Source organism: Cyprinodon tularosa, unplaced genomic scaffold (genome assembly GCF_016077235.1).
Source record: "Cyprinodon tularosa strain WSP-4 unplaced genomic scaffold, ASM1607723v1 ctg634, whole genome shotgun sequence".
Classification (NCBI taxonomy): Eukaryota; Metazoa; Chordata; class Actinopteri; order Cyprinodontiformes; family Cyprinodontidae; genus Cyprinodon; species Cyprinodon tularosa.
The window spans coordinates 1,120,001-1,146,252 of record NW_024039379.1 but is presented as its reverse complement, the minus strand read 5'-3'; the positions used below and the strand labels follow the sequence as shown (position 1 = coordinate 1,146,252).

At 46.5% G+C, this 26,252-nt stretch overlaps 2 protein-coding genes across 4 annotated transcripts in view; one reads left to right on the top strand and one right to left on the bottom strand.

Annotated features, from left to right (window-relative positions):
* Positions 1-1,960: 1,960 nt before the first annotated feature.
* LOC119798746 (elongation of very long chain fatty acids protein 6-like) lies at positions 1,961-5,106 on the bottom strand. The gene is made up of 4 exons (XM_038308345.1): positions 4,946-5,106; positions 3,635-3,766; positions 3,041-3,192; positions 1,961-2,850 (listed from the first exon to the last, which is right to left on the bottom strand). Exons 1-4 carry the CDS (start codon positions 5,041-5,043, stop codon positions 2,429-2,431), a joined length of 804 nt encoding a protein of 267 aa, XP_038164273.1. The 5' UTR covers positions 5,044-5,106; the 3' UTR covers positions 1,961-2,428.
* Positions 5,107-10,971: 5,865 nt separating this feature from the next.
* Positions 10,972-26,252, top strand: part of psda (pleckstrin and Sec7 domain containing a) — a 56,949-nt gene continuing 41,668 nt past the window's right edge. The window contains exons 1-9 of one of the 3 annotated variants that reach the window (XM_038308348.1): positions 13,093-13,311; positions 13,393-13,439; positions 13,740-14,041; positions 18,095-20,472; positions 22,744-22,852; positions 23,464-23,738; positions 23,812-24,098; positions 25,525-25,762; positions 25,833-26,086. In XM_038308348.1, coding sequence (XP_038164276.1) covers positions 18,115-20,472; positions 22,744-22,852; positions 23,464-23,738; positions 23,812-24,098; positions 25,525-25,762; positions 25,833-26,086 — 3,521 coding nt within the window. In that variant the 5' untranslated portion in view covers positions 13,093-13,311; positions 13,393-13,439; positions 13,740-14,041; positions 18,095-18,114. Of the gene's footprint in view, positions 10,997-13,092; positions 13,312-13,392; positions 13,440-13,739; positions 14,042-16,152; positions 16,278-18,094; positions 20,473-22,743; positions 22,853-23,463; positions 23,739-23,811; positions 24,099-25,524; positions 25,763-25,832; positions 26,087-26,252 lie in introns of those variants that run through there. The other 2 variants (XM_038308346.1, XM_038308349.1) reach the window with 2 other exon arrangements.

The following is a 26,252-nucleotide window of genomic DNA, read 5'->3' as shown; positions in this document are numbered from 1 at the left end:
GACAGGCAGGCTCCACCAGGGGGCGCTCAGCTTCTTTAGTGCAACAAAGTCTCAGAAGATTTAAAAAAAAAATTTAATTTTCACAATAGAATGAAATTAAAACGACAGAAAATAAGTTTCTAGGTTCCTGTTTCCTTCTCAGTTTGTTTTTCCACAGTCCACACCTTTTATCAAATGTTTCTCTTGTTTTTAAAAAGTACAAAAACCTGTTTAAAATGGAAAAGCAGATATTAGTTTTATTAAAGGCTCATCTAATATTTAGCCGGACTGTGGGAGGAAATGGCTCTTTGGATTTATAAGGCTGCAGATTTGAAATGTACCAAATGTCTAATGCTGCGTTCAGACTGTAAGCAGCAGAGGCAGCTGGTTTCCATGCAAAGTCACTGGTTGACCAGCATCAACGTGCAGCAAAAGGTCCTGCAGCGTGTTTAGAGCACCAGGAGCAGAAGGAGCAGCGCCTCACGAGCTTCTGAGGTGAAACATTGACCTTTAGCTGCTGGACGCGCCTCATCGACCAATCAGAGAAGCTGATCTGGGAGCTGGCAGGGAGTCAGACGCAGCACTGCTGATGCAGAGCGCTATGATCACTCCTCTGAAACAGTTTATTAACCTCTGAATTAACTTCAAATGTAAGACAAAGTCAAACCAGAGCAGATTGGGACTGAAAAGACACAAAAGTTTAATATTTTCAGCTGAAAATCATTTTCAAGACTTAAGCCTGAGGATTTTTAACGCTGCTGTTCTGAACCGTGGGCTGATGGACGATCCAGGGACGGTTCATTTAGAGACAGTAATCCCTGCATATATCTCTACCCGGCTGGATTACTGTAACGCCCTTCATTTGGGGGTTAGTGCCTCTAATATTGCTCAACTCCAGAGAGCGCAAAACACTGCAGCACGTCTTTCATCCTTCACTCGGAAATATGAGCAGATTACCCCCATTTTAGCCTGATTCCACTGGCTCCCTGTTCATTTTAGGATTACTTTAAAGGTGTTTTGTTTTTAAGTCTCTCCATGGTCTTGCTCCATCTTATCTGAGTTGCTGCACCTTCATACACCCGCCCCTTTACTCAGGTCAGCCAATCAGCTTCTTCTTCAGGGACCAAAAACTAAAGTGGTTCTCTGTGCTGCAAATTTGTCTAATTCTTTGATTTTAAATCGCTCTTAAGAACCAATCTTTGCCTTGGCTTTCTAAACTGTACGAGAAGTTCAGTTTAGTTTGTGATACATTTTAAATTAATTTTATTTTCATTATGGAAGAGGATTAGGGCCACTGAAAAAATAAAAAGTTAAGAGTTTAAATATTAAAGTTTAATATGGGAAAAAAAAAATCTCAGAATTCTGACAGCTAACAAACATGTTAGCATCAAGCCGTAGCCATGTCTGTTTTAGAGACTAGCTCTCTGGTTTTAATCACCTTCTGCTCTTCCATTAATCAAACAGCATCAGCAGGGACCCTTAGGCACAGAAATAGTCTCCTAATTCCATAATTTTCCACCAATGTGTTCCTGTTTCTCCCAAACTACTGAAACTGAGAGCTCCACATCTCTGCCTTCATGGCGTCCATCTACATCAAGATCCACAATTCTGAGATTAAAATCAGAATTCTGACTTTTTCCCCTCATATTATACTGAAATAAAGTAAAAAGCAGTTACTTTTTTTTTTAAGTGGCCCTAATCCTCTTCCATAGATTATAGATTTTATTTGATCTTTTATACGTCTGTGTTGTGGTGTTCCAGCACTCTGGTCCTTGTAGAAATTTTAAAAGTTCTTTATAAATAAAGTTGGACTGTAGAGAACGCCATCGCTACAGCGAAATGTTTCCAGCTAATCACATTTAAAACAAACCCTCAGAAAACAGGCAGACTGAGGCCATATTGGACCCAGACGGTTCCGTTCAGGTCCATTTAGAGCCAAATATCTGAACATCTACGGGTTTTAAAAACTCAGAACCAGAACTTACAAATGTAAAAACTTATTTTATTAAATTTCATTAAATAAACGAGCATAACCCCCCCCCTTCCAGAGAACAGCCTTAGTGCAGTGAGATCTGAGGTTCATCATGGTGACCAGAACTCTGACCCGGTTCTACAGTCACTTCAGAACCGCCTCCAACGGAGGCCGTTTTAAGGAACGTTCAGGTGAATCAGGAGGCCTCCAGCAGCCAATCAGGATCCTTCATACCTCTGAACAGGAAACAGTGTGTGTGTGAGGGGGAAGGGGGGTGACCCGACCAGTCATCTGACCCGCTAACAGACATGCTAACAGGTAATCTCGCTCGGATCAATGAGTTCAGAACAAATAAATACAGAAAAAAAGGGGAATTTTCTGACCCATTTGGATCAGAACCGGAGCTCCTTCAGTCCATAAAACACATAAACATTTAGCTTCCTCTGGACCCGGTCCGGCCCGCGGCTCCCAGCGGCCTCACTGGGTCTTGGCCTTGTCGGCGGGGCGCAGGTACGTCTGGTAGAAGAAGTTGGAGAAGAGCAGCAGGTAGCTGAGGTACATGAGCGTGGCCCAGGTGATGTTATCGACGCGCGACGGACAGTCGCCCTGCTGCATCCAGCGGTAGACCAGCCCGCTCACCGTCAGCCCCATGACCATCTGGGCGATCTGGGCGCTGGTGATGAGCACGGCGAAGGGGCGTGGCACGCGCAGGCCGGCGGCGCGCGCTGCGTAGTAGCTGTACATGAGGGCATGCACGCCGTAGTTCATGGTCATGAACCAGCCGCCGCCGGCCACCATGTCCTTGTAGGAGTACCAGGAGTAGAGCAGCACTGTGATGTGGTGGTACCAGTGCAGGAAGAGCAGCTTCTGCTTCCGCAGCACCACAAAGGCTGTGTCACCTTGGAAACGGGACAGAAACCATCGTTAGCCATGACTCAGCAGGTCAACCTCAGAACCATCCAGTCCTCGAAACGCCGGAAAAGTTCTGATGTTTGTTTTCAATCTACCACCAAACATCCAGAACTTCCAACCCAGTAGAACCTCCACCTTTAAGGTTCTGATGGGGTCCGAACCCCCAGGATTACTCACCCAGTTCTGGAGCTTTGCTGAGGACGAAGGCGTAGGCCCAGAACTTGCTGACGGGTCCGTTGTAGAAGCTCTGGTCACAGATGGAGCATCTGAAGCCGCTGGATCTCAGGATGTGGATCATGTAGGAACCGGTCCGAACCGCCCCGATGATGCTGCCAACAGAAAGGATCCATCAGAACCCGGAGAGCTTCAGAGGAATGTTTGATGACAGAGGTCAGAACCGGTCCGACTGCCGAGCCCCTGCCCTGCCCACTGGCAGCGAAGGACCAGTCCGGCTTCCAGTGGAACTGAAACCTGGACCCGTTTGGGGCGGGGGGAGCTGGTTCAGGAGACCATCTTGTCTGGATCCCAACTGATCGCTGCACCTCCACCCGCTCCAAACAGGCCACACCCGTCTAGCAGGTGAAACTGGTTTCCATGGAGACGCACAGCAGACATTCTGACTCCTCAGGTCAGGAATGCATGACGCAATGCAAGGCATGCTGCTGGTTACCATGGAGACTGGTTCTGGCTGGATGGACTTTGGTTGCAGCAGGTGCGCTGCTCCCACAGGTCCCGGCAGAGCCATGCAGCTCTATGGTTCTGGTGTCTTACCTGAAGATGGCCAGGCTCAGCGACCAGAGCACCAGCGGCAGCCGCAGATTCAGTTTGGGTCGAGGCTTCATGTAGTGCTGGCCTCCGAACACCAGGGCGGCGTAGAGCGCGCTGAACATGAAGGACTTGCTCCTGCAGGACAGAAAGACATTGATGTTAAAACCCAGATGGTTGGGAGCCGCTTCAACCAGCAGGTTCTTCTCACACCTGCTGGCCTTCATAAGCAGCAGCTCTGGGAGAACTGCTCCACCGCAGGGACACTGAGGAACGATATCGCAGATCCTTCCTCCCTGCAGGTTCGATGCTCAAAAATCAAAGTGACCTTTAGATTTTTCCAGCATCTTCTCCAACTTTAATTATTTTGTTTTTCATCTTTCATCAGCCTGAAGGACAATAAATAAAATTTCTACTGAGTGGTTCTGAGAAGGTCCACCTGCCTGCAGTAACCATGGAGACCATGATGTTTTCCATGGAGAACCTGTTAAACTCCATCTCCTCTGGCTCCACCTTGTTGACCGACTGATGTCACACCCAAAGCACCATTAAAGGATCAGTAGAAACAGTTTTTAATCCTGTTCATCAAAGTTGGGCGGGTCTCATACCTGAACTTCCAGAACATTCCCTCTGGGTTTCATCACCATGGCCAGGAACCAGATTGACCTGATCCACGAATCATAACAAACCGTGCCTCTGATGTCACGGCGTCTCACCTGCACTCCACCTGCAGCCTCCCTCTGAACACACGTGTCAACCCAGGCACTTTAATCCGCCCCTCCCGAAACTCCATTCATAAATCAGACCGGTTCCAGATTCGCAGCGGATCTGAACTCTGATAGATTTTCAACAAACGAAATTTAAAGTGTTTTTGAATGACTGACATCAGATCTTCTAATCGGCTGAATCAGATGGCAGAGGAAGTTCTCTGGAGACCAAGAAACACGCAGAACGCATGACTGGATCATTGAATCTGTGCGTCTGTAGCAACAGATTCACTGGACTGGTTCCCATTAAAAACAGACCAGTTTCAGTGAAACTCTGCTTCAAAACGACCCGTTTGAAGAGAAATGGGTCAGCCGGAACCACCCTGGACCGGATGGGTTTCCGAACCTCCCGAATCGCTTTACACAGATATTCTGAATCAGAGAGATTATCGGGATTATTTTAAATGGCGGGTTTTCTAAATGGAATCTGGGAATTTTTCATCTTTTCAGATTAGAAAAAAATCCCGCGGGGTTCCAGATGTTCTCGCTCTACTGGGTCGTTTTAAAATCTGTCGGTACCTGAGGACAGGTGGGTTCTGGAGCAGCTCACCAGTTCTCCTGCATCCACCGGATCGCTCCGCGCTCATCGAACCGCCTCTCGAAGCCGAACGGGGACGGCAGGAGCTCCGTGTCGTTCATCTCCATCATCTTCACCGAAACTTTATTTAGAAACTCAGCTGAAAGCCTCTTCCTCCTCACTGCCTGCCCCTCACCTGCCCGCTGCTTATAAAGCCTAGGGGGCGGGGCCTACAGGTGAGGTCCTGGATCAGATCAGAACCTGCAGAGTTTCTAACAAACTTCTGAGCTGGAAATAAAGCTGGAGGTGTTTCTATCTAACCTTTATTAGTCAGCTTTCCAACTTTATTCTTCATTTTTAATATTGTGTTTATTTGAATCATTTTTGTTCGCTTTAATTAATCGTTTTTATTGTTTTTTTAATGACATAAAATCTGCTGTTTACTTCTGCATAATTAGAACCAAAGACTATTTCTGCTGATGATCTGTAGAGAACATGGAGGGACATGGGGGGACAATAATAAACGCTTATTCAGAAAATGTAATTTATGGATGAATGAATGAATTCAGTGTAGGTGAATGAATGGGTGTGAGGGGTGGGGGGTTTGTGGGTTGGAACATTAACTGTTTAAATGTCCTCTGCTGTGATTTATGTTCATTTAATGTATAATTACAGGAAGAGGAGAAGCCATCTTAGATCTGCTGCAGATGTTTGTTGTCTTTAGTTGTGCTGAAATGTTTCAGAGGGAAAGTAGGTCAGGGTTGCTGGTTTGACAGAATGTGCAGAATGTCAGGCGGGTCCAACCTTCAGAGACCTTAACGAGGAGCAGGAGGACTCAATGAGGTCAGCGAGGAGGAATCCAGGTGAGACTGGCTAGAACCAAACAGAACAGAACGGCTGCTGTTCAGGTAAACAGTGACGTCAGAACCAGGTAATGGAGACCAACAGGAAGAGCAGGCTGAGGAACACGCTTCCTCCTGGAACGCTGTGACCTCCATCAGACACCTCCATCTCAGAGCTCCACCCTGACTGGTTCCAGGAGTCTAGAAACCTGCAGCTATACTGGATCCTGATCTCCAGGCGTTTCTAGAGGACCAGGACGTCCTCAATCATCTAAACTTTGCCTCAGAGATTCAGAAACTGGGGCAGTGATGTCATCATGATCACAGATTTTTTAATTGTTAAAGATAAATTCCTTAAAACCTCAGAGGTTCTGGGTCAGTTTATCAGAAATCAGTGATTATTGATAAATAATCAGGAAACTGACGGGAGTCACATCAGTGACATCATCAGGGAACTTCTTCACGTTCCTCAGAGGTTCATCCCCTGATCTCTATTCAGTGGATTGCTGATTGCCCAAAAAAAGTGAAGCCACCGGCTGCCATATCGGTACTCCCCACTCCCACGCAGTAAAATCCCTCCCTGTGCAGCATTTAGCTGCTAAAAGCAGCAGTTTTCTGTCTGCAGGAAGACGTTCCACTGGTAATTTCCCAGTCAGTGGATGAACTAAGCAATAAATCCATCTATAGCCGATGGATCCTATAGTTTAGTCTGCAGACTAACATTAGTCTGCAGACTAACATTAGTCTCAGACTGACTGGAAGACATTGACTGAGTTAGCCACTGACATTGGGTCTAACGTTAGAAAATAGAGGAAATATCAAGTAATTCACTGTGAAATGTTAATGCAGTCATTCTTTATTTACCCCATTGATTTTCAATGGTTACCTCTGGTATACGGCATCATGCATGCAGTACTTTAGAAACATACTACAGCAGTAACAGACGCGTACTTGTAATTCAGTCTTGATGTAAAATCTTGAAATTAAATGTAATAACCATAGCAATGTCATCAATAGATGTCTATTTGTCATTTGTTCCTTATGTTCCTAACAGAGCACTTCGCTCTCAATCTGCAGGTTTACTAGTGGTTCCTAGAATTTCTAAAAGTAGAATGGGAGGCAGATCTTGTAGTTCTCAGGCTCCTCTCCTGTGGAACCAACTACCAGTTTTAGTCCGTGAGGCAGACACCCTGTCTACTTTTAAGGCTAGGCTTAAAACTTTCCTTTTTGATAAAGCTTCTAGTTAGAGTGGCGCAGGTTATCCTGAGCTATCTCTATAGTTATGCTGCTATAGGCTTAGACTGCTGGAGGACATAGGGACCCCTTTTTCATCATTCTGCTTCATTCTATCTCTATTCTCCCACTCTGCAGAATCTGTTAGTTCAATCTCTAACGTTCTGCTCTCTCTGCTTTTTCTCACAGTAGCTTCATCTGGTCTGTTCCTGTTTGGCTGTGACTCCATCCTGGAGAGAAATATCAGCTGTGTTGCTGCCATCAACACCTTTGTTTCTAGATGTTGGAGCTTGGCCTGTTTTCCAGTGTAGTCCTGTTTCTCTGACTGTGACTAACTGGATGTGCTCTCTTCATCCTCTGACATGGGAGCTGGCTCGGAGCTCGTCTGCCTGGCTGTGTGTTTCCTGGACGGGGCCGCCTGTGGAGCTGGTTGACAGTTGCCTTTTGTATCTATGCTTCTTTTTCTATGTCTGCTTCTGTCTCCTTGAACCCCAGTGGGCCTCAGCAGATGGCCGCTCACACTGAGCCTGGTTCTGCTGGAGGTTTCTTCCTGTTCAAAGGGAGTTTTTCCTCTCCACTGTCGCTACAAGCATGCTTAGTGTGAGGGATTGCTGAAGAGTCAATGAGTCGATGCAATCAGCTGGTTTTCCTTAGATAGAAAACTTTGAACCAATCTGACTGGATGATCTGGTGAACTGGAAAGTGACCTGAGATGACATGATGTGAATTGGAGCTATAGAAATAAACTGAATAGAATTGAATAGAATTGAATATTACATGAACATCATCAATTTATCACTTTAGGCTCATCTGTATTATTCTGCTCCATCAACACATTAATTTCATTGTGATGGATTGTATAATATGTTATATTACATGATTTATTGACTTCATAATGACTATGTAATGTGATGGGCCTATCTTTTCATTCTAAGTTAAAGTTAATCTACTGATGCTATGAAACAGTCAGTCTGTGTCAAAGTGATGATTTTATCTTTAATTTAATAGTCTTCAGTCCCTGAAAATGAGCACATCATGGTTGTTCGATGCTGTAGCACAGATTGTTTACATTGAGACCGGTCTAACTAGGGAGTACCAATATGGCGGCCTATGGTTTCACTTCAACCCCGTACTACCAACCGGCAATCAGCTAGCAGAGAATGAATAGAGATCAGTGGGTTCCATCATGTTCTGGGAATGAGCACCCCCTGCTGGAGGAAACCAGAACCTGGACCTGTGTGGACCATGAGGGTTCAGACAGGTCCAGGTTCAACTGTGGATCCTCATCAGAGGAGCAGGAAGGATTCAAAACCACAAAAAACTAAGTAAAGTAGAAAATACTTTAACAGTAAAATACTCTAATAAAAGTCAGACTGGTACTGAGTTTATTCTGACGTGAAAAGAAGGAGGTTTTACTTTCCTTTTATAGAAACGGTGCATGTAGAGCGGATGAGGTGTCAAGTAACGAAGTACAAATACTTAGTAACTGTACTTAAGTACACTTTTTAGGTATTTATACTTTACTCCATTACTTCTGACTTCTACTCATTACATTTTCACACAGGTATCTGTACTTTCTATTCCTTACATTTTCAAATCAAACGTTACTCGTTACTCTTGGCTTCAGTTTAATGTTTCTAAATATTTATTTCCCGTCATGTGCTCCATCCAATGCAGATCATTGGCTCCGCCCACATCTAGTGAAAACTAGTTTGATTGGATGAGTCATAGAACGCAAACACTCATTGGTTAGCTAAAGGAAATCATCAGAAGCAAGCAGGTGTTCTTCAAACTGCTAACGTGAATTGTCTATGCCATGCTACAATGTGGGATTCAGAAAAAGATGCTGAAATGTCTGAAAGGTCGGACACAGGCGAGAGCGTATCGGGAGACGGAGACCAACAAGGCCTCCCTCATCCTTGGCCCTATCTCAGAGAATTATAGAAATAATCGTAAAATGTAACTTTCAGTTCATATAGCGGCATCTAGCTGCTTTTTTTATACGTTTATACTTTAAGTAGTTTTTGGAGCACATACTTTTTCACTTTTACTTCAGTAAAGAGGTCAAGTTGATACTTCAACTTTTACCAGAGTGTTTTTAAATTGCAGTATCTATACTTCTACTTAAGTAACGAACGTGTGAACTTTTGACACCACTGAGAGTAACATACGTCCACTACCGTGCTCTGCCTGAAAACTCAGAGTTCCTCCTGCAGCTCTGCCTAAGAGAGAAAATACACTAAAGTTCATCGTTCACTTTTCCTCAAATAATGCAGAACAGTTAAGGACTAATCAGGTTTTCAGGCGATATTTAGAGTGAAACAAAGTGGGGGGAATAACTTCCTCGTCTCTAGAGGAATAAAAGCAACCAGGTCTGTTTTTAACAGCGAGCCATTAGCAGAATGGACCACAAGGAACAGGGCAGTTCTTCTTCTCTTTCTCACATCAACAAATCCTTTCAGGATACATTCCTGTTGATCTTTATCAGTAAATAATTAAGTGAAGACGTAAAAGTTAAAGGTTTATCTATTTGGTATAACAAAAGTCAAATTCTTATTTTACAAAGAAAAAAAATCTGAAGTAAAAGTCTGTAGTTAGTGTTGACCTCTGATCCACAGCTGGAGCTTCACATCTGGTTCGTTTTCACTGACAGAAACAGAAACCAGTCCAGATTTCACCCAATAAATGCTTTATTTAAAAAGTGAAGCACTTCCTGTGTAGGATGAATAATTAGGATGTTTTAAAGAAACAATAGAAATGCGTCGTTTTGGGGGTGCAGGTGGGGCAGTGGTGGACCCATGTAAGGAGGCTTTAGTCCTCGACGCGGGCGACCCGGGTTCCAGCCTGAATCTGACCTGTGGTCCTTTCCTGCATGTCTCTTCCTCTTTCTCTCATTCCCGCTTTCCTGTCAGCCTACTGTCCTAAAAATGAGTCACTAGTGCCGAAAAAAACTCCAAAAAAAGAAAAATGTGTAATTTTAAGGGTAATATATCCTATAATAATGGTGGTTCAGTTTGCCGCCCATTAAGGTCTTGAGTTTGATCTTTTTCTGCATGGTCTCCCTGTGGATACCTGCTTCTCTCCAGGTACTCTGTCTTCCTCCCACTGTCCAAAATCATTCTCAGGTTAATTGGTGTATTTGAATTGTGGGAGTTTGCTGGTTGTACGTCTCTGCTGTTCTATGATTGACTGGAGACCAGTGGTGGCTGGCCAATAGAGGGCGCCACCGCTCCAGCCGAATAACTGGGATTAAGAAATCCATCCATCCATTTTCCATCACTCTTATCCCTGCTGGGGTGGTGAGAGGTGCTGGTGTCTGTCTCCAGCTGTCAGTGGGTGAGAGGCGGGGTCCACCCTGGTCAGGTAGCCAGGGCAACACAGAGACAAAATTATATATATATTATTTATTTTTCATATATTTGTAATGATTGAATTTGTTTCATTGTGTTGCTGTGAGGAACACTGCATGAAATGTTCTGGATAAATAAAGTTGCTTTGATGCTGAATGGATGATTAATAAAGTCTGACCTGTTAAAAACAATCAGAGGTTTCTGTAACTTTCCTCTCATTCATCACAGATTTACTTTTATGGAAATAAAAAAAACAAACGCTTTTAAAAAACATTTGACTGTTTTCTGATTGGTAGATCCCCTCTGACGTATTGTTACGTCACCTTAACGATGCGGAAATGTAAGTCACCGTGGAGAAGGTAAACTAAAGTGCAGCAGCTGTCTGGAAAACATCAATAAATTCAAACAGGAGCAGAAATCCGTGAAGCGGCGGAACAGTGGAGGCCGAACCGGAACCACGGGCCGCTTCCAGCCGGGGTTCGGCTCTCTATCCCGGGGCTGTAACGCAGATGACCGTTACTGCTCCAACTGGTCCCTCTGCGCGTTACCGACACCAGTACCGTGGATGGACCTACAGGGCGAGTCCACGTCCGCACTTCTGTGGGCTTCCAGGGGCCGCTGAGAGCCGCTGAGCTCCCCACCTCACTCCGTTGCTGGAGGTAAGAAACCGCTTCGCCAAACTCTATAAAAACATGTTAAGATTTCGGTTTATTCTAATAATTTACAAGATTAAAGCTGCTTTAGAACTCAGTCTGCAGACTGGGTCAGAATAAGAGCCCCTCCGGTGAATTCGGCTCTGGTTTTAGCTGCAGCAAACAGCTGCTTATGGAAATAATATTCCCACTTTTCCAGAAACTGTTGTTGTTGAAGCAGCGGTCCTCCCCGCTGATCGCTTCTTACAGCAACAACAGGATCCTGGAAAAGTCTCATTTTAAGATGATCGATTAGAGATTATATGACAGCCGAACATTTAAACATGTGCTAATAAAACAGAATATTGTTAAAATACTGACAGAGTTCTGCTCTGAGCGGAAAACTCCTGCAATAATGTTAAAATAGACATTTCTGCAGGGGGATCCTCGCTCCCGAATCCTGCTTAGAATCGAAAGAGACTGTTTTTTTACGGAGCAAAAAAAAATGCGTTTTTTCTTTAAGATAACTTTTCTGATCATGTTGACGTTTTTAATAATTAAAGATGCATTTAATGCAGATTTATTGAAATAAGTGGAAGTGGACCTTCTGCATCCTCCAGGATGCAGAAGGTCCAGTGACCTTTAGAGGACAGGGAGCAGGCGACGTCAGCAGGAGCCCAGCCAATCAGGGGAGAGCTGCCTCTGGGAGCAGGAAGTACATCCATTATGAAAGGAGGATGTTGGTGGAGGGAGAAAGGTGTGACAACCTTTCAGTGTTGATCACATTGGAAGAAGAGCAGTAAAGTTTTTCTTGGAAATATTATCTAAAATGTCAGAATGTTTAATCGTCGCCTCTGATGTTTGAAATGCCAGAAATCTGGTAATTTAGCAGCTTTAATGTAAATGAAAACAATGATGGAAGGTCTGCTGGAGATCAGGAATATGGAAAATGTGGTAAAAAAGTAAAGAATAAATGCTGTAAATGTGGTGGAGAGCAGGCTGGGATTGGTCATCCTTGATAGCGGGCATCTGCCCGCTGGGCCGATCCTGATTTCATCGGCGAGGGCCGGCCTCCTTAAATCATACCGTCCAGAAGTGGGGCCGGTGCAGATGGAAAAATGCCAGGGCTGAAAATCATTCCCAGTCTGAGCCTGGATGGAGAACATTCTGCTGCTTATTGTGGATGTGAAGTGGGATCAATAAAAGTGAAATTAGAAATCAGAATAAGTTGTATATTTATAGTTAAACATGTATATAAATGTTCTCTTTATCAGACCATATTGTCCCAAAATTTAGAACATTTCTATAAAAAAAATCCTTTCTTAAAATCTGTTTTTTCCCCTGTTATCTTCTGCAGGCCAGTTAGTTCTACGTCAGCCTGAACACCTAAATTCGGCCAATCATATATCAACGGTCATCTGTCAATCAAATGTTTTCAGTCATAGAATCTTGATTCATGTGTCGCAGCTAATATACGCAACGGTTGAAATCAGAATCCTTTCCTTTCCCATTGAGTTTCGTTCCAGTGTTCACGGGGATGGACGTCTGTGTCTTCGGCATTTCCTCCTCTAAATAAAAAATGGATGACGGAGGAGACTCATCCACGACCTTCGACACTAAACTTTCCTCCTCTTGCATGTTTCCGCTGTCCATAGCGTTCCTTGACAGTGTTGTTTCTAAGTCACCAATTTAATGCTACTTGGTCCCAATGCGATAAACGACCAATCACATTCACTTTATTCACTCGTGTAAAGTCGGGCGCCACTCGGGAGAATTCGGAAATAGAACCGTTGGAACAGCAGCTTCCCTAATACTTAAAAAATCATCATCATCATCATCATCATCATCCTGCCCCTGGTAGACACGCCCACACTCATCCACTTCCAGTAGGTTCAGTGAACCCGTCAGAAACATAAAGGGGACACTTGGACCACCAGAAGGTTCTGGTCCCTCCACCCCCCATGATGGAGAGAATCACCATAGCGACCAGTGACCCTCCTCTACTGGATGCCTGGTTCTGATTGGACGCCTGATTCTGAGTCCAGGCGTTGAGGCTGTCCAGACTTTCTGAAGGTTCAGTTCCAGTAGGAACGGACTCTGTAGAACATTCCTCCCTGATCCAGAACTGCTGGCCCAGATGACTGGACTGGTTCCTGAGGAGAAGATTCAGGATCTGAAAGGTGGAGAACCAGATCTGCAGAGCCGGACGACCAGTAGCACAGCAGACCCTAGTGTTGGGTTGGGTAACGAGGAGCTGTGGAGCGGTTTTGGACCGGTTTGGACCTGTTGGAGACGTGGGATGAAGCAAAGCAGCTCACAGGAGGACCCCTGATCCCGACCCGGTAAGAACCGTCAGTCTGACAGAAACCCGGGTCGATCCGAGCGCTCTGTGACTCAAACATGACGTCTGCTTTAACTTCTAGGTGGGACCGAGGCCGGTTCTGGGATGTTGGACCCCAGCTGATCTCAGGTGAGGAGAATCCTGTTCTCTGGTTCTGCTGGATTCAGAACCTCTGAGCGGCTTCAGATGGACTCTGCTCAGATGTTCTCCAGGTGGATCAGAACCAGGCCCAGTGTTTACTAAAGCAGCACAGGTTGATTCAAATCAGGTTCCTGGTACAATCAGTACCAGCAGAACCAGTCTGCTATCAGGTCACCTGGGCCGCTGGAACCACTGATCCCTGGCAGCCAATCACAGTGCAGCAGAGTGACATCACACCTCAGTGATCCCTGATCATTAATCAGTGCTACCTCTCTGCTTCCTGATCAGGTCAGTAGCCCCACCCCCTCCAATCCGCCATTGGCCGAAGGAGCAGACCCAGCCTCAGATTGGTTGTAGCTGAGGAGGGAGGAGCCAGTGGCTGATTGATCAGGATCAGGACGAGAAGGCGGAGCTTAGCCAGTAAATCCACGATGAGCCGGCTCTGCTGCAGACAACAAGTGTTCAGAGAGGAAGAGGAGGACGAAGAGGACGAAGACCAGGTTACTGAGTGCCACAGAGAGGAAGGAGGAAACAGGTTACCACGGCAACCAGGGGGACGTCACGGCAGCGGCAGGACAGAGGACACTCAGGTAAGGTTACAGCTCTATGTGGGTGTGTGTGTGTGTGTGTGTGTGTGTGTGTGTGCTGGAAGGCTGAGTGATGCATGCTGGGAGGAGGAGGAGGAGGAGGGGGGGGTGATAAATGAATCCTATTAGCAAAGTAAAGTAGGGCTGACTGAATGCTAATATACGCAGTTTACAGAACACACATTAGCTCTGGCTTCTGCAGAACCATCAGGTGGTCTGAAAACACAGAACCTCCAGTCAGGATCCAGACCTTCCTGGATCAGCGGTTCTCCAGGTCTTCTGAAGGTCTCCTCACTGTGTTTTAGTTGGTTCTGAACCGGTTCTGTTAGAACTTCTGAATGATTCACAGGGGAAAGGGATCTTCCTCAAAACCTTTCTGGAGGTGGTTCCTGGTTCCTCAACACATGAATCTGAACTGATTCTTTTCTTTCTTCATTGATCTCTGAATGAACTGGTTCTTCTGAACTGGTTCTTTTCTGTCTTCACGGATCTCTGAATGAACCGGTTCTTCTGAACTGGTTCTTTTCTTTCTTCACAGATCTCTGAACTAACTGGTTCTTTTCTTTCTTCACGGATCTCTGATTGAACTGGTTCTTCTGAACTGGTTCTTTTCTTTCTTCACGGATCTCTGATTGAACTGGTTCTTCTGAACTGGTTCTTTTCTTTCTTCACACATCTCTCAATGAACTGGTTCTTTTCTTTCTTCATAGATTTCTGAATAAACTGGTTCTTTTCTTTCTTCACACATCTCTCAATGAACTGGTTCTTTTCTTTCTTCATAGATTTCTGAATAAACTGGTTCTTTTCTTTCTTCACACATCTCTCAATGAACTGGTTCTTCTGAACTGGTTCTTTTCTGTCTTCACGGATCTCTGAATGAACCGGTTCTTTTGAACTGGTTCTTTTCTTTCTTCACTGATCTCTGAATGAACTGCTTCTTTTCTTTCTTCATGGATCTCTGATTGAACTGGTTCTTCTGAGCTGGTTCTTTTCTTTCTTCACTGATCTCTGAATGAACTTCTTCTTTTCTTTCTCATGGATCTCTGATTGAACTGGTTCTTTTCTTTCTTCACGGATCTCTGAATGAACTGCTTCTTTTCTTTCTTTACGGATCCCTGAATGAACTGGTTTTTCTGAACTGGTTCTTTTCTTTCTTCACAGATCCTGAATGAACTGGTTCTTCTGAACTGGTTCTTTTCTTTCTTCACAGATCCTGAATGAACTGGTTCTTCTGAACTGGTTCTTTTCTTTCTTCACAGATTTCTGAATGAACTGGTTCTTTCCTTTCTTCACGGATCTCTGAATTAACTAGTTCTTCTGAACTGGTTCTTTTCTTTCTTCATAGATTTCTGAATAAACTGGTTATTTTCTTTCTTCACAGATCTCTGAATGAACTGGTTCTTTTCTTTCTTTATGGATCCCTGAATGAACTGGTTCTTTCTTTACGGATCCCTGAATGAACTGATTCTTTTCTTTCTTTTTGGATCCCTGAATGAACTGGTTCTTCTGAACTGGTTCTTTTCTTTCTTTACGGATCCCTGAATGAACTGGTTCTTCTAAACTGGTTCTTTTCTTTCTTCACAGATCTCTCAATGAACTGGTTCTTTACACTGAACTGATTCATCGTACTGCGTTGACAGATTGACAGATACTAAAATACGACTGAACTGGTTCCATTGAGCAGTTTTCTGACTCTGAACTGAAATTTATTTCTTTCTCTACATATTTCAGGCTGAATTGATTTTCCTTAAGATGGTCTGGATGATCAGTTTTTCAGACCCTCTGAGGCTTTTCTTTGCAGCTGAGCGGCAGGCTGTCCCGGTTCTGGACTGGTGCTGGTCCGGTTCAGTAGCTGACTCTACCCTCTGCTGTAGAAAAGTGTTTCTTCGCCGTTTCTGTTGCTGGTCTAAAACCAGCCACGCTGTAAACTGGGTTCAAAGTTCAGCGTCTGATAGAACTCTGTGGCCTCAGGCTGCGGTCGGTCGGCTCCTTTCATCAAGTAGAGCCTTTAAGTAAACAGGAAGTTTCATCATCCTCCTCCTCAGAGAGCTGATGACTACAGAACCGGGTCCTGGGGACGCTGGGACTGGTCTGGTTTCAGGGATCAATTCTCAGGTTAGCATGTTTGTTCAGAACTCCTGCTGGTCCGCCATGATCCACGTCCCAGAACCAGCTTCTCTTCAGCTACCGGAGACTCCTGATCCGGACTCCTCTAACCGAACTGAACTGTTATCACACGGTGAGACAGGTTCTGGTTGTGGGACGTTTCTGTGTGAAAAGACACAGAGTTTAATAAACTCATCAGCAGATTAAAGGGCAGGTTATCGTCCCGCAGCAGTGTGTCGCAGTTAGCTTGTCGCAGGTATGACGCAGATATTTTTGATTTATACCCAATATTGATCTGCGCTGTTATCGCACGCCACAACGCCAGAGGGACAATCAGGAACTAGCTAGGATTGTGGGCGTCCCTGTGCCGGTTTGATGAGCTGTTCGCTGTCTACAACCCCTCATCCAACGCTGGACGACACACAGTTCACCCGTGAGCGTTCCCCAAAGACTGGCCGTGGCGCTGCGTGTTTGGGCTTCGGGTTCAAACCAATAGACCGTCGCACCGCCCCGCTGCTTCTGTGGACCAGCAGCTGAACCGTCTAAACTTGTTGGGTCGTCCTTTGATTCTGGTTTGATTTCGCATTGTTCCTTTAAAATCAGGAGCTTCTAACTGTTCTGCCACCATTATCAGGTAGAACATGGCAGAACCGCTGTTCTGACCTCTGATTAGCAAACAGTTATTGTTTCAGAAACAATCTGCTTTCATAGTTTTCTCTACTGCTACAGTCTGAGCCTCCGTCCCGTAAATGAGCCACGTTGGTTCTGATCCAGTTAGCCACTGACCTACATGGAGAACCCAGAGGAGCTGCTGACGTGGAGAAGCCTGAGGGGTTCTGGTTAGTAGGACAGAAAACCTCCTTTTAGTGACACTCCAGCGCTCATAAAGACACGCAGGAACCGAGTTTCTGCAGCTTCTTTACTCCCAGCTTTAAGCGGTCTGATGAGGACCACAGGAAGCAGGTGACTTAAAGCCGCAGGGAAATCATATTTAAATTGCAAATCATTCTGGCTTAAACATGTATATAAATGTTCTCTTTATCAGACCATATTGTCCCAAAAGTTAGAAAATTTCTATTTAAAAAAAAAATCCTGTCTTAAAATCTGTATTTCTTTCGTTACCTTCTGCAGGCCACTTAGTTCTACGTCAGCCTGAACACCTAAATTCGGCCAATCATATATCAACAGTCATCTGTCAATCAAATGTTTTCGGTCATAGCATCTTGATTCATATGTTGCAGCTAATATACGCAACGGTTGAAATAAGAAATCAGAATCCTTTCCTTTCCCATTGAGTTGCGTCCCAGTGTTCACAGGGATGGACGTCTGTGTCTTCGCAGGCGTAGAGCTAACAGAACTGGCAGCGTTGCGAGGCAAGGGCTCAAACATGTACGGCTGGAAGCCTTCTACACCAAACCAAGCTTCTGCCGCCCTGGCGTCCTCTTCCACAATATCCTCTTCGTCCCCGCTTTCCTCCTCTACATAAAAATGGATGACGGAGGAGACTCATCCACGACCTCCGACACTAAACTCTCCTCCTCTTGCATGTTTCCGCTGTCCATAGCATTCCTTGACAGTGTCGATTCGAAGTCACCAATTTAGTGCTACTTGGTCCCAATGGAATTTCCCATTGGGAACCTGCTAGCACTAAGATGCTAACTGGTTAGCAAGATGCTTCCGACAAACCGGCCAGAACCAAAATGCTTGCGAACCTTCCGCCACAACAATCCCGCCCCCTTGATAATTGACCAATCGCATTCACTTTATTCACTGCTGTAAAGTCGGGCACCACTCGGGAGAATTCAGGAATGCAACGGTTGGAACAGCCGCTTCTCTACGACTTTAAGGGGCTTTCAGACTGAACCTCTTCCTGAGACGGTTAACCACAGAGGTTAGATAAAACTGAGGAAAGATTTGAACAGATTTTCTTCTCTGTGCTTCTTGCTGCAGGTTCCAGGACGTGTGAGCTGATGGGGGATGGATCTGGTGTTCAGACTGACCAGAGAGCTCAGCCTTCTACGGGACCCCAGCAGTCCTCTGCGTATTTAAGCAAAAGGAAAGACCCCGGTGTTAAAGAGGCAACCATGTCTCAGCCAAGTAAAGTGCTCCACCTGTATGTGGAGGTCCGCTCGGTTTCTGAGGGGGAGGAGGAGTTTCTGGGTACAGGCGATGATGGCGCCAACCAGTTGATGCTACAGTGTCCAGATATCGTCTCTCATTCTCAGAGGAGCTCCAGCCGGTCCAGTTCCAACCGGAGTCCATCCCCAGTGACGCCTTACTGCTCAGCGGGTGGGAACCACAGCCTGGCCTCCTCCCAGTCATCTTCCAGGCATTCAGTCAGCTGCCAACATCCATCTCCTGCCCAGTTCCATCATCAGGATGCTTTCAATGAAAGTTTTGGCCACTTGCTTGAGATTCTGACCCCCAACAAAGCCATTGTAAACCATTATGGCTCCCCTGGATGCACACCTGACTTGGATCCCTGCTATGGGAAGGTGGCCAACCCCCAGTCATCCTCACCCCCCCGCTGGCTTAGCATCCCCTCCACCTACAGCACCAGTCCGAGGTCCCGCCATGCCCCAGCAATGCTAGATGAAAACGGACAGACATCTTTGGTGTCCTATGGGTACATAGAGAATGGCAGCGTGAACAGCATATCTGGACACGGTACCGTCTGGCACCAGCACGATGCTGACCATTATCTGAGGAGAACGGAGGATCAGCAGAAGAGGATGAGTGATCCAGTGTGGTACAGCGATCAGACATCAGGCGACAGGCTGCAGCATAAGAGAGACTCCTCTCCCTCCTTATCGAAGGCCGCCATGGAGGCGGTGGACAGAGACGCCACCCATAGGGCCTTAGAGGAGTTTGGGTCTCCAGAACTGAGGCGAAGGTTTGCAGGTCATAGATCAGAGAACAACAGTCCATCTCAGGCTCCACGCTGCCGCTCTTTGGGTGGCTCCCCTGTCCAGTCCCGTAGTACTCGGACCCTACCATCCAGAAGAGATCTCCTAGAGATGGATAGGAGACTCTGCCATGGGTCACTGAACCGATTACCCAGAAGTCCTGCGTCTGATCGCCTGTCTGCTCAAACTGGCGACTCATTCTACTCATCAGCTCGACCCCGTGGTCCTCTTCAAAGTCCACAGAGGCCCTGGGTGCAGGGCGAAGGTCATAGGTTCAACGCATTCCAGGCTCCTCTGCCTGCAGGGAGACCTACAGACATTCAGCATGAGATCCCGAGAAGCAGTTTTCCTGCAGGGACTGAGCACCATGCTAGGAACTCCTACCATGGCATCAGTAACAGATGTCATGATAAAACCACCAACTCCGGTCATTGCCCATGGGAAGCTGGGAGCTGCAGTGATCAGTCAGACAGTAAGAGCTCCCATCCGCCCCGCTGCAGTAGCAGAACAAGTGATGCCAACAGTCCCATCAGTGACAGGAGGAGCATCTCCCCATACTCTATCACCGAACTAGATTATAAGGCACTTGGAGAGTCTAACCGAACCTCCGCTGACAGGTGGAACAAATGGACCCCCTCGCCAACACCCTCTGAGGCGGACTCACTGATAGCCGAGAGTCCCAGATATTCAGGACCGCCCCTGAAAGAATCTCACCTCCGGCATCCCGAGCCGAAGCTGACGGAGAACCAGAACCACAGCAGAAGAACAGAAACGCTGGCACCTCAAACCAAACCAGGACGCATTTCTCCCATGATGTCCAAAAAAGCACCTCCTCCACCAGCTTCTCCTGCCATTCCCAGTCAGTTGGACCGAAAATCTGCCTCTGGGTCACCAGTGTTGGACCCCCAACTGAGACGGACACCATCACCATCTAAAGACGTTTCCAGTCTGCATCCCTACCAACCGACTCGGTCCTCTGGAAACCCCGGACCATCCGCCATGGACCAGAGGCAGTATTACCACCTGTTTGATGGGCCACCGATTGTGAGCCCTGTGATTACCAAGAGAAGTGTGTCCAGTCAACATTCAGAGGTTCCACTGGTTAGCTGGACTGCCAGGGAACAGAAGCAGTCTGGACCTCTTGTGGACAGAGCTGATACTGTCAGTAAGGCGTCTTCTAGAAGTTCTGCTCTCAGCGGCGATCCGTGCCGTAGAAAGGACACACGAGGAGTCCAGAAACAGCTGGCCCAGGAGTGCCAGTTGCTGGTTTTGGGAATGCCTAAGAGCCAGAAAGAGGCTCAGGATCCCAGTGGAGCAACTGGGATGTCCTCTTCAAGCTCCAGTGGGGTGACAGGAAGCCTGTCCCCTGAGACCTCCAGTCAGTCCAGTCACGGTACCGCGGATGGCGGCTCAGGGATACAGGTTGGCTGGATGGGGCGGTCCTCGCTGTGTTTGAGTACATTTTCCATAAACAATAAATGTGTTTTAGAAAGAATAGGCTTTATGACGGTTCCTTTCTATCCCGGCTCTGACAATGTATTCTTAAAGCTGGCTAAATGAATCAGGGATCATTAATATTCTTGTTTCCAACAAGCAGATGATGAAGCCTTTTGTTATTTGCACCATAGGTGATGTGCTTGTTGGGATCGGAGACCCTACTTTAATGAAAGATCTCCTCTGGAGACGTTTCAGAACCCAGGAGGTCTTCATCCCAACTGAGTGAGCTGAAAGGTGGCCCTAGCAAGCTGGCTGGGGTTTGTCGCCATGTTTGCAACATATCTGAGATCAAGGAGGAGTGTGGGGACCTTGGTGCTAGTGTATGTCATGGATGTGGACTTCCTGCATCCAGAAGATTATGAAGGAAAACCCCAACAGCACAGAGTTTCAGACCCCAGCAGGATTCCTCCACATAGAGGTCAGGGCTGTGAGGCGTCTAAAGCATCTAGTTTAAGTCTTGAGTCAGATCTGAAAAGATTGAGCAGAACCTTAAAGTCATAGGGAAATCATATTTAAATGTCAAATCATTCTGGCTTAAACATGTATATAAATGTTCTCTTTATCAGACCATATTTTTCAGACAATAATTTAGAAAATTTCTATAAAAAAAAAAAAATCCTGTCTTAAAATCAGTTTTTTTTTCTTCGTTATCTTCTGCAGGCCAGTTAGTTCTACGTCAGCCTGAACACCTAAAATCAGAATCCTTTCCTTTCCCATTGAGTTGCGTCCCAGTGTTCACGGGGATGGACGTCTGTGTCTTCTGCAGGCGTAGAGCTAACAGAACTGGCAGCGTTGCGAGGCAAGGGCTCAAACATGTACGGCTGGAAGCCTTCTACACCAAACCAAGCTTCTGCCGCCCTGGCGTCCTCTTCCACAACATCTTCGTCCCCGCTTTCCTCCTCTAAATAAAAAATGGATGACGGAGGAGACTCATCCACGACCTCCGACGCTAAACTCTCCTCCTCTTGCATGTTTCTCCTGTCCATAGCGTTCCTTGACAGCGTCGTTTCTAAGTCACCAATTTAGTGCTACTTGGTCTCAATGGAATTTCCCATTGGGAACCTACTAGCACTAAGCTGCTAACTGGTTAGCAAGATGCTTCCGACAAACCGGCCACAACCAAACTTGCTTGCAAACCTTCCGCCACAACAATCCCGCCCCCTTGATAATCGACCAATTACATTCACTTTATTCACTGGTGTAAAGTCGGGCACCACTCGGGAGAATTAGGAAATGCAACGGTTGCCTCCCTGTGACTTTAAATGATTTATAATAATTAAACTTTATTAACCTCTAATTGGAGAAATTAACTCTCTGCATTTTAACCCATCCCCTTGGGGAGCAATGGGCTGCCATTGTACAGTACTCAGGAAACAATGGGGAGGTTAAGGGTCTTGCTCAGGGACCCAGAGTGGCAGTCTGTTGGAGTGGGGCTCGAACTCAGAACTTCAGGATTCCAAGGTCTACGCCCTAACCACTAGGCCGCCACTCCCCCAGGCAGCAGGGAGCTTTGATTCCTGCTCAGAGATGGAGAGAAGAGCTCATCAGTCTTGATTTCAAACGTTAGGTTCTAGTTCTGGAAACTGATCCGTGGGTCGTAAAGGACTGTAGAGGTCTATAGTTTATGGGCAAACAGCAGAAAATGTTAGTATATTCTTTGACAAACCGCGTCCACTGAAGGGATTGAAGGAGTGGTTCTGATATGATGGTGTGAATCTGGACTGTGGTAGCATTTTAGTTTCATGTTTGCAGATGATATTTAGCTTATTGTGGAACAGATCTGGAGTCCGAAACTACACGCAGGTTCCATTTGTGTTCTGTGTCCTTGGTTCTGTTGGGTCCAGCTGAACTCTGGTTTCTGTCCTCACAGTGATGGGTTCTGTTTGTTCTGAATTAAACTGGAGGGGATTCTGACCCAGACACAACAGAGCAACATGGTTTCAGAACCAGAATCCATGTAAGGCTGACCTTAATAGGTCTGAGATATTCTGTTAGCTGTTCCTATGGAAACATTCGGACTGTTCCTCTAAAGAAATAAAAACCTGCTGGTTCTGGTATCAGATGTTCTGCTTAGATTCATCTTTGGTTTCCTGGATCTGCTCTAGTGACAGACCTGCTTTATCTAAACATGGAGACCCTATGTTCCTGACTCTGTTCCCATAGCAACACAAACCAGTGTTTTCTCTACTCCTGCAGCTGGACGGCGGCTCTCCATCCGGCCCATCTTCTCACTCTCAGAAGATCGCCAGAGCAAAGTGGGAGTTCCTGTTCGGAGGCCCGACGGACCACAGTGATCGCAGCAAAGGTTGGACACTTTATCAACCCCTCCCTGGGTTCTGCTCAGAACCATTGATGAAAAGTTCCACCTGCTTAGCTGGTCGGACTGGGAGCAGTAAACAAGCGGCTTCCAGTAAGCCAATTAGCAGAAGCTTAGCAGACGTCAGAAGCCTCCACCTTCACTTCCTGTTCTTTACTCAGAATGCCGGCTGCCTCCATCGGATCGGTTCTGTTCTTTACCCAGACAAAGCACTGATGCTTGGTTCCGTCAGAATCAGCTGGTGCTGGGTTCCTTCTTTGGAGCTGGGTCAGTCTTTACTCTCTGAGCTGCAGAAAGTTCTGCCAGGAACTGAAGGAGCTTCTAAATCAGTGCTGGAAGTTGATGGTTCTGTTTGGACTTTTTATTCTTACTCAGTCAGATGTTTGAACCCAACCTGTATGGAGATCATATCAGACCTCAGAACTACTGGGTCTTTAAGGGGAATGGAAAACCAATAGAGAAAATGTGAGATCATCTCTTGACCAGTTTAGAATCTGTTCAAAGTTCTGAGAAATAAACCTGTTCAGACCCATCTGAGCTGTCAAACAGGTCCGGTGTCTTCAGGTCCGGTCTCCTCACGTATTTCTCTCTTCACACAGACACTTCGTCCTCGACCCCTCCCACCAGCTGCTCACCCAGCCCCTCCCCTACCTCCCCCCTCCCCCTGCAGCCATCCAATCAGAGGAGGTGTTGGGAACTGCGGGATCAAAAGCTCTCGCATCACGAGGTCCAGCAGGTTGAGGTGGAGCTGGTCACCCCCCACCCCCAAGAACCCGCCCCCAAGACCGGCATCATCCGACGGTCCATCAAATACTCTGAGACAGATCTGGACGCCGTGCCGCTGCGCTGCTACAGGGAGACGGACCTGGACGAGGTGAGCTGGTTCTGCTGGGCTGAATGAGTTTGGGGTTCTGGTCCAATAGTCCGAAGGTGTTCTTGTTGTTCAGGTGATGCGAGCGGAGGCTGAGGCCGCCGAGGAGGCCGACTCTGCTTTCAGCAGTAACCGCTGCCTTCTAGGAAAGTCCTGCTTCAGCCCTGAGGACGTCTGCCACCAGTCCAACACAGGTGGGCGGAGAGAGCAGAATGGACAGGAAGAAGAAGAAGACGAGGATGAAGATGATGAGGAGGAGGAGGAAGGAGTAGTGAGCTGGGCCAGCGTCAGGATGCAGGGTGACCGGCAGAGACAGAGAGTGACTCAGGAAGAAGAGGAGGTGTTCAGTCTGCTGCTGAAACGGTGAGAGGCTGTTTCCATCCAACACCTTTATCAACCAACATCGTTATAATCTGACACCGTTATCATCCAACACTCTCATCATCCAACACTGTCATCATCCAACACCATCATCATCCGACAAGGTCATCATCGGACAACGTCATCATCCGACACTGTCATCATCCTTTATCATCCAACTTTGTTAGTAGTAACTTTCTCCACTGTGAGATCAATAGTTATAAATCTATCACTATCATCCTACACTGGTATAATCCAACTCTGCTATCTTCCAACACCGTCATCATCCGACACCGTCATCATCCGACACCGTCATCATCCAACACTGTCATCATCCAACACTGTCATCATCCGACACGTCATCATCAGACACCGTCATCATTCTCCACGTCATCATCTGACACCGTCATCATCCGACACTGTCATTATCCAACACCATCATCCGACACGTCATCATCCGACACTGTCATTATCCAACACCATCATCCGACACGTCATCATCCGACACTGTCATCATCCGACACCGTCATCATCAGACACTGTCATCATCCGACACATCATCATCCGACACCGTCATCATCCCACACCGTTATCATCCAACCATGTCATCATCCGACACGTCATCATCCGACACCGTCATCATCCGACAATGTCATCATCCAACACCGTCATCATCCGACACTGTTATCATTCAACAAGACACTGTTATTATCCAAGGCGTCATCATCTGACACTTATCATCCAACACCTTTATCATCCGCCATGTTAGTAGTAAATTTCTCCACTGCAAGATCATATAAATTCAATAAATCCAATCTCTGTTATCATCCTACCCTGTTATAATCCAACACCGTTATCATCCAACACTGTTATCATATAAAAATTTTTATCATCTAATGCAGAGGAAAATAATTGTCATTCTCCGTCCTGTTACAAGGGTAGAAGGTTGATCTGCACTGGTTAAGACATTAGCACTTGTTACAGGAAGTCATGGAGGCTTTACCAGTCATGATTTTGGGCTGTTGGAGGAAGCCGTAGAACCTTCCTACAGAGTAGCTTCTGCATACCTTTCTGCCTTTAGGGTGAATAAAATCTGAGTTAGAGGTGATTATCCAGATTCGGTCATCTTTAATAGTTGGATCTAGATTAGATGGATTCTGTCCAATTATTCTATTTTCTTGGACCAACAGAGGTAAAAGTTTGACAGATTACAGGATCCTGGATGGAGAAAGTCCATCCTATTTGCCTGTGATTGGCTGATATTTTTTCTGTACTTAAACTAGACCATAAACACAGGAAAGGATCAGAGGAGAACTTTGGCTATTAGAGCAACAGATCCTCTAAACTGAGCTACTCCTTTCCTGCCCATGCTGTCTGACCCCCCACCCCGGGTTTGGCCCACAAAGTGTGATAGATTCTCATCCACCAGGACTTTGGAGCCATCGTCTGATGCCCATGGAGGCCTGAAGACTCCGATCTCGGTCGACAGTCCCCGCCGGCCGTCTGAAAGCAACTTGGACTCCTTCAGTCGCCACTTTGAGAGCATCATGGAGTCCCACCGAGCCAAAGGGACGTCCTACAGCAGTCTGGACAGTGTGGACCTGCTGACTTCTGGGTCCACCTCTGTGTTCACCTTTGACCTGCCGACCCTCACCCCAGAGATCCAGGTAGGAGGCAGACTGAGGACCTGATGCCTGTAGATGCGAACAAGTGTCATCAATCTGTTTCTTTGTTCAGAGTCAGATCTGTGAGAGCGCCAAACAGATTCTGGAGCTGAGTTTTGCCCCACTGGCCCGAACAGACTCTTTGGCCTGTTCTGAGACGTCACGTTCTGAGACGGCCCTCAGCGCCTCAGGAGATGGGCTCCATGGAAGATCCAAGGACGACTCGGGACCCCCGGTCCGGTCCCGGTCTCAGAAGGAGTCATGGCGGTGCTCCATCGTGAAAGAGGGTTTCAGAAAAGCGAGCTCAGTGCCGGCGCTGCATAGCAGGTGAGTTGGACCAGAAGCTGCTGGTAGGTGGCTCAGATCTATGCTGGTTTAAAACCTGGATCCTTTCAGGGTTCATCTGTAGACCTTCCCAGTCCAATTCAGACAGAACCTTACGGTTCTGAGAAGGATTTTCTCTTTTGCTTTCTAAAGTCCGGTATTCTGAGTC

What these genes read in the sequence shown, in the direction of transcription:
- LOC119798746 (XM_038308345.1), bottom strand. Translation starts at nt 5,043, where the DNA reads ATGATGGAGATGAACGACACGGAGCTCCTGCCGTCCCCGTTCGGCTTC. An exon ending in CGGTGGATGCAGGAGAACTG is followed by an intron (nt 3,767 to 4,945) that starts GTGAGCTGCTCC and finishes TCTGTCCTGCAG; the next exon opens with GAGCAAGTCCTTCATGTTCA. An exon ending in CAGCAAAGCTCCAGAACTGG is followed by an intron (nt 2,851 to 3,040) that starts GTGAGTAATCCT and finishes CCCGTTTCCAAG; the next exon opens with GTGACACAGCCTTTGTGGTG.